Here is an 8,444-nt window from a genome sequence, read left to right on the forward strand (position 1 = left end):
ATAATATATATTTATTTATGTATATATTTACTTTGTGACATGACAAAAAGAGAAGGCTGAAACGGGTTGATTTTCAAAAATATTACTTGTTAAGTGACAACATTTAGCATATTATAGGCAAAAGAGAGAGACATGCGTACCACCCGAATTTAGATGTGCAGTCGAGACTATAATAGAGGCATCTCGCAATATTCTTAACCTCATAATAAGATCTTGATATCATTCCTGCAGAGGAAGGTACATACATAATTCAACCGTACAACTTAATTCGTAGGGGGCGGTGTATGTTGTTTTTACTCGACATGAAACCTCAAATGTCATATATATATATATATTCTATCTAAACGATTACCCCGGTTTTAATTAAGAAGGGTCGTATGTTACCATGGATTAAGAGCACTTGATGGATCGGACGGGGTTTGGATGTTGTCATTTACTAACCGAAGCAATGGATACATGACAAGTATGTGCTATGTGAAGGACATCACACTTACAAACAAAACTTCCGTAAGAATTATTAACTGCGGTTACACATTTAATTAATTAACATCCACAGAAAACAAAGAGTAGTGTATGGTATACATCGTTCGTTCGCGGGGAAGGGATTATTCTTGTGGATGTTTCGCTGCGCCCATTGTACTTGTTTGTTCTTGGTTTTATCCCTCAGACACACCCAAAGCTCAAAGACACAGACACAGAGAGAGTGAGATGGGAGCTGGTGGGGGCATTAATTGTGGATGCATAAATGCTTTTGCCGATTGATTGATTTTACTTCATCTTTTTCGAGCAAAAAAAAAAATTTACTTCCTCCTTTTATTTTGTTAGGGTTTTTCCTTTCCTTTAAACTCTTTTTTTTTTTTTTGGGTGCTGAGAGACTGAGACAGGAGAAATACATATGTATGTGTTTGTGCGTTTTGGGTTTTGTTGGAGACAGAAACGGTAAAAACGGTGAACACGAGGGGGGGGGGGGGGGGGGGGGGGGGGGGGGGGAGGGGGGGGGGGGGTGGGGTGAAGGAAGGAAATGATCGATGGATGAGTTTGATATGTTAACAGCGCGAAAACCAAAAGAAAAGAAACCCCACCATACCCTTCCCTTCCCACATCACATGGCCATCCTCTCTCTGACACACTCCTTGTCAGTTACAGACCTACATATGCGATGCACGTATACATATATTTATATATATCCTTGTGATGGATGAATGAGTAAATGATAGATGCACGGCCCATCGATCGATTAGAACATCTTAATTCTGAATGGATATAAATCGAGAAGTTATGCGCATGCAGTTTTAGCTTGTTAGTACATATGTGCAGAATTCTCCGGATATGAGTCAATGAAATGACGCGCATGGCTTTACGTGGAAATTGGGCAATGAAATTTGAAGAATCTATGTGATTCTCTCGTGCAGCATCATAGCTAGTGTTTATTAACAGTTGACCCGTCGTCGGTCCAATTCTTTTGCGACTGTTATGTGCGCGGCACGTATATATTAGAAGAAATAAAGTTTCTTTGTTTTTTTTTTGAGCTGGGTGGACCCATATATATAGTGTGATTGATTTATGCCAGAAAGGAGGAGGGGATATATAGGAGAAAAGAACAAGGGGAGAGATGGAACTGTAGGGCTTGTGTTTGTATGTGTGTATTATATCTAAACCTTTTTGTTGCCCCTCTGTTGGGTTGCTTGCTTGACAGTAGAGAGAAAGGGCATAGCCCACAACTGATCAGAAGGGATGAGAGAGAGAGAGAGAGAGTGAGAGTGAGGGAGGAGATGGTCAAAGAGATCAGTATATATAATGAAACGTCTCTTCAATGCACAGTGCATCCATCAGTATATGAGAGACATGTTATGTGTGTATATGCTGAGTACAGTGTATATCTGCAGTAAAAGGAGAGGGAGACTAATAATAGTCTATGTTATATATTTTTTCGAAATATATATAAAGAAATAAGCTAGCTCGTTAACGAAAATCGAAATTAAAATATCTTGATTCTTATATAAAGTCATGTGTTACTGTCTATATTATATTTCTCTTAGTTATCATATTTTGGCCCTACAAAACAGTACCTTTCTTGGCTCCACGCACCCATTCACTATTCTCTCTCTTTCTCTGACTGCATATATATCATATAAAGCTGACAAGAGGAGACGATCTATCCATGCATGCATACCAAATCCTCGCTCTCTCCCTTACCGAGCTGGCTTGTGATCATGAAAACATATATATTCTCTCTATATTACTGTTTGCCAAACATATTGCTTCTTTCTGTCTCTCTATATATAGGTTTGGTTCACCCACTTTTTCCAAATTTATGTTTGCATACACACATATATATCCAATGAATATTCGTTCCATACTAATATATTGGTTCTATATGTAACAATTCTTGGGAAAGCTGTATATATATGGGGGATTAATTTCATCCAGTTGGTTTATTTCATGAAGATTAATTCACTTTCCACACCTCTTTTTTGCTTTTACTTTGGACTCATAAAAGTGGTCATTTATATGGCAACTCATGCTCTTCTAAAATTACCAAAGGCACTTTACAGTCTTTCTTTTGAAATCGAAAACCTCACGGCATTAAACAGAAATCAATCGACTTTTCTTAAATTTTCTGCGTTAATTTGCTTTCATGGTTTGACACGAGATGACAACGAAGATATGTACCTTGGATCGTTTTTTTTTATTCTTTTGCGGTTACAAAGGATGTCTAGAGCAAGAAGTCTCATATCATTTTTGTTAATTAGATATCATGATCAAATATTTCTACACATTAAACAAATAATTGCGAAAAAGAAAATATATATATATTTATTTATTTATATCTATATATGATATATGCTCTCTTATTAAACAGTTTTTACCCCACAACCCCACTCTGGCTCCTGTGTCCAAAAGCTAATCATTTGCTTAGAATTTCCCCAACAAATAGTGAATCTTAAAATTGGTACAGGTTCCAATCCAATCCATCAACAAACATATCTCTATCTATAGCGCCCACTAAAAGCAAAAGGAGCATCATATGCACCCAAAAAGTTAATATGCATTTGAAGGTTGAAATGACTATCTCTCTCTCTCTCTTTTCCTTTGGCTATGATATCTCTGCAAAAGAAAATATATATAATAATTATCCCAAATTATTTTGTATATATTGTAACTCAATTTTAATAAAGCATGTCAGGTTTGAAGGATAATGCTGGAGTTCAGTGGACTAAAAATTCAGTGATTTTCAAATATAAAATATTTATTTGTGTACAAGAGTTTTACATTTTGTATGTACAAAAAGTTTTTGTACAAAACTCAAAATTCTTATATAATAAGAATAAATATTTTGTACTTGGACAGCCGACTAAAAATTTCGTGACTAATCCTAAAAATTTCCCCGGGTTTGAAAGGATGAGGAGAATCTCTCCTTCCCTCCCTCTCTTTCTCTCTCTCTGGACCTTGAAGAGAATGGCTGATTTAACACATGATTTTCTTAACTACAGTTCACTAATTTAGAAAAACAATAATTATGGTGTAAATTGTAAGTTAGGGTCCAAATTATCATCATATTGTGGAGAAGCCCAAATGAAATTCATGATCACTACATACACACACGTATGCACCTTCACCATGCAACTACGAACTCCTTGAAACTGAAAGATCAACTATGATATATCCAAAATGTTAAGACTCCAAAATCCAAAAATCAACTTGTCCTATACGACAATTAAGAAAATTAATATTGCTATTTAGTAACTTTTTTGGAAGAGGCAAAGTGATTTATTAAATAATCACCAAAGGTTTGAAGTTTTGAAATGTTAAAAACAGTTATATAATTAATGTCGACGACTAATTATTAGCGGTATCTGTTTACTTTTTTAACATAGTCTAGGTAGACGGGTCAAGATACTACAACATATATAAGCTAGTTACAAGCTAAGTTGAAATGATAGAGACGCTACATGAAGGTCACAGCATTGATACTACTTCCATTAGAGGCAACTCTTCCTTAATTGATACTCTACCCTTCTTGCATTTATACAATTCCATTCAATAGAAAAGCTTCATTAGAGTAAATTGCTGCAGGTCAATATTTGACCTTCCAAAATGTTTTCCAATTTTCTTACCCTAATAACCTCCAGTACTATGTATCACTGCATCGACTCGTTATCTTGTTCTACTTCGGAGGCGGGCTCATCATCCTCTTCAAAGCTATCGACTCCATAAGCCGCATGTCCACTACCGAATGCCTTGATGTGGTCCTTGAGAGATCTCTTGTGCTTGAAGTCCGACCCGCATATGCAATACCAGAGCTTCCCGCAATTCTTCTCGTGGGTTCTCCAGTCTCCCCTCACCGCAAATGCCTTCCCACATTTCCTGCACATGAAGGGCTTGATCCCGTGCTTCCTTTTGTAATGGGTTTGAAGGGTTCTAAAGTCCTTGAGTGGCTTTGCTCTCGGGTGGTCGATGTTGTTCCTGCACCCGGGGGCACAACAATAGCACGGGAGCCTCAGCATTCCAGTCGGCTGTGTGCCCCTCAAAGACTCGGGTCCTTTTCTATACTGAGATCCATGCCCCCACATATGCATCTGCACTTGCATCGAGATATCTAGACTTAGAGATGATCATTATATTGAGCATATGGATCAAACTTACCATTTTGATAGAATTTGAAATCAAATGAGTACCATGGATCTTAAGGAATTTAACGAGTAATTATTGATCGAGCGCACATATGATTTAAATCCGTTAGTCAAGGAGTTGTACGAGAAAAACCAGCAACAACTACAAGTGGCTATTTAGGACTAGTGGGGTGACTATCATCCCTTCACCGCCCCCGATCTTGTAGGTGAAGAAGGCAAAGGCACAATGTCAGTTACTTTTGCCAAACAATATAAAATTCAGTTCGCGACATAATATCGGGACAATGAAAGCTTATATCTACCTACGTGCACCTCAAAATCACAGCACAACTACGAACAACTTCCATGAAAGCATCCTCCTTATCTTCTCTTTGGGCTATGAATTAGAAGAGAAATTTTTTGATTCTTCAAGTAGCTGACTTGTAAATTGGCCTAGAGGCATAATTACGAAACTAGATTTGCATTACAATAATCCTCCTAATGTTCCAACCGGAGTCCTATAGAAGCTCTAGATTCTTTTGTACATTAATTATTCCCCCACTGCCAGCTTTGGGTGAAAGGGAAAGGAGAATATAACAAAAAATGCAATTAGCTTTATAACCCACATCTGCAAAGAGGAGAACTTTTCTTTTTGGTTCAAGAAGATGGTGATGAATGATGCAATGTGCATCGTATGTACGTACGGAGAGGGCAGGATAAGTCTTCAATGGTCTGACTGAACCTGTTTGTTATGGAACTGAAGAGAGAAGAGAGAAGAGAAAAGGAAAGAGAGGGGGGCTCAGATTAAGAAGTCGGAGCTTTAATGAATTTCAAGTACTGAAACTCTCTGCAAAAGTCTGATTTCTCCTTTTCTTCTGCTACTTCTTCTTCTTCCTCCTTTATTTTTACATTCAGTCAGTTTTATATATTAAATTTTTTCTCATCAACACACACCCACCTGCCCAAGAACAGACCCTTAAAAAGGTTGTTTCTCCATGTAGGTGGGCATAAGGAACATTAGGCCTGTCGCTATGTGTTGTTCAATCACCATAAAGGAGAGGATGAAGAAGAAGATCTTGAAGAAGAAGAAGAAGAAGAAGAAGAAGAAGAAAGAGGGTACTGATGATTACTGCTACCTTTATCTCTCTCTTCTGTCTCTCTGATCATCAGTTATTGGACCAGAAACCGAAGGGAAAAACCATCAGACAAATTGTAAAACAAACAAAATGGAGAAAAAGAAAAAAAAAACCAACCTTAGATCAATGTCTGGAATCATTCGTCCCAGCTTAAAATCAAAGATCCAAGACTACTTATTCAATATATAATAATTAGAGTTGCAAGACCGACATATGGACCTCGTAGTACATGGGATGGCTTATTTTCTTACTATGAGTTAAGCTTTCCTATGACCATTGGTTTTGATACAATTCACTTTGCATTATCCAGAAAAGGAACCGGAAGTTTAAAAAAAAAAAAAAGGATGTCCATTTATGCCATAAGAGAGGCCTAAGCTTTCTTTCCATCTGTTCTTCACCCTTTGAAAAAGAGAAAGTAAATCGGGCAAAAGAGGAAGGGAAGACATATAGCCTTTTTCGGGAGCTAGGGTCGTGCATTTTTCAAGACCTATATATATATACATGTATATGTATATATATAGAGCCCGCACATATATCCTAATATATATGTATATAAAAATATAGCATATATTTACATGCGGGTGTGTATGTAATTTTACCTGCATGTTGTTGTATCTGTTGAAGGTCTTGCAGCAGACAGGGCAAGAGAACTGAGTTGGGCCAATGAGGATCTGTGATGGAGTTGGGATCCAGTACTGCCCCTTGTTGATCCTGTTCATCAGGATCCCGCACTGGTACTCATCCCCGCTATTCAAATAGTCCCCGGCAAGATCGTCCTTGCTATCGCCTCGATGATGATCCGACGATGCGACGACGCCAGCCCCTGAAGAATTAGATAAGGCAGCATCGGCGGCGGTCGTAGTAGCAGCAGCAGTAGTAGCGATCTCCGCCAAGCTATGGCTCGGTAACCCTATGTGGAGTGCAACGGTAACAGCACCGGCCTCATCATCGTCCTCGTCTTCGTCTTCCTCGTCCTCCTGATGATCCAGCTGGTCCTGTTGTTCCCGGTGGTCTTCTTTTAACGACGACGACCCCTTGCTCTTGTTCCTCTTGCTGTTGGAGTTGATCTTCTTGTTCAAGTCCAAGTCCATCGGGGTGCTCCTGGGAGCTTCAAGCTGATGATCCTCCTCCTCATCATCATCCTCCTCCTCGTCAACTGGCGGCGCATCGTTATCGGGTCCTTGGTGGTGGTGGTAGCGGTGGTGGGTGCTGCTCCTTATGGGGCTGAGGGAGAGGAGGGGGAGGGCTTCCCTGATGGGGGGAGAAGGAGAAGGAGGAGGAGGGGTTGGCTCGAAGGGGTAGCTAGAGGAGGGATAGAAATGGAAATTAGGGTTTGAAGGGATGGTGATGGGATTGGTGGAGGAGGGAGAAGAGGAGGAGGAGAAGTACTGATGATGAGGTTGGAGAAGAGGAGGAGTAGGGTTGATGAACTTGAACCAGCTGCCTGATGGGAAGCAATTGGAGGGGTAAGGGTCTCCCATGGTTGAATTGCCTTTGGACTGAGAAAAGTTGTTGTATGAATGCGAGAAGGAGAGAGAGACAGAGAGAGAGAGAGAGAGAGAGAGGAAGAGGAACAGTGTGTCTTTGTTTGTTGGAGTTTTGCTTTTATAGAGGGAATTGAGAGAGAGACAGACGCATAGAGAGGGAGAGAGAGTATAAGATGACTGAAGGGTATGGAGAGGTGGGGAGAGAGAGAGAGAAATTGCACTCGACTGATTGACGGAAGTAAAGGTGAGGAGGAGGGGGAGAGAGATAAAATAGAAATTATTTATTATTGAAAAGGGAAAAATGGAAAGAGATGGGATATCACCCATTGACGAACACACCAAAAAAAAAAAAAAGTTAAGTTTCTCATCAAAATATGATGTAATGTAGTGACGTATGCCATCGTCTATTGATCTAGAGATTGCATATTCGATATCTAATGGGCTATTCGTACCTCTTTATTAGTTATTTATGATTTTTCTTTTATTATACTAGGCGAAAGACCTCTTTTATAATCGAAAAAAGTTCATGGTGGAAAAAAAATAATACAAAAGGTTGAGTATTAAAAAAAGAAAGTTGAGTGAAATATATGTATACATATATGTGTTTAAAAGGTTATGCAATAATGTGCATGTTTACGGATAATCCTAGTGAAACTGCAGTGGACCTCTAGCATATTAGTTAAGATTAATCTCATTCGGACGTCAGTTTGATACTTATTATGAAGTGCTTAAAGTGTGATGTTGTATGATCTCCTTGCATTACAAGTAAAGTTTATTCACAGAAAAAGCTTAACTTGTTGTAAACTGCGTATTCGTGATATGGTGGAATTTATGGATTAATTTTTGGGGTGTAAATATGTAAGTTGTGGATTAATCATGAAACGGGTTTTGTTTGCATTTCAAATAATAATTTTACTCAACTCAACTCAACTTTATTTTTCATCAAATTCAACAATATAATAATTAATATTTTATCTTTTTCTATCATTTGATAATAATTTCTCACTCATATATTTCATAACCATTTTTTATAAACAATTTTTAAATAATCAATTTTCATTGACTTTTTATAATCAATTTTTCAATAATAAATTCTCAATTTACTTTCACATCTATATATACATACATATATATATTCTCACACTTTATATTTATTAACACTAACAATCATAGCACTCAATCAAATTGAGTTGGATGGCTTTGTTTGG

General features: G+C 38.1%; 1 protein-coding gene across 1 annotated transcript; it reads right to left on the minus strand.

Annotated features, from left to right (window-relative positions):
- Positions 1-3,880: 3,880 nt before the first annotated feature.
- LOC116206763 (zinc finger protein WIP2) lies at positions 3,881-7,384 on the minus strand. Its single transcript, XM_031539568.1, has 2 exons — positions 6,349-7,384; positions 3,881-4,580 (listed from the first exon to the last, which is right to left on the minus strand). Exons 1-2 carry the CDS (start codon positions 7,228-7,230, stop codon positions 4,143-4,145), a joined length of 1,320 nt encoding a protein of 439 aa, XP_031395428.1. The 5' UTR covers positions 7,231-7,384; the 3' UTR covers positions 3,881-4,142.
- Between the last annotated feature and the right edge of the window lie 1,060 nt (positions 7,385-8,444).

Source organism: Punica granatum, chromosome 5, assembly GCF_007655135.1.
Source record: "Punica granatum isolate Tunisia-2019 chromosome 5, ASM765513v2, whole genome shotgun sequence".
NCBI classification, from domain to species: Eukaryota; Viridiplantae; Streptophyta; class Magnoliopsida; order Myrtales; family Lythraceae; genus Punica; species Punica granatum.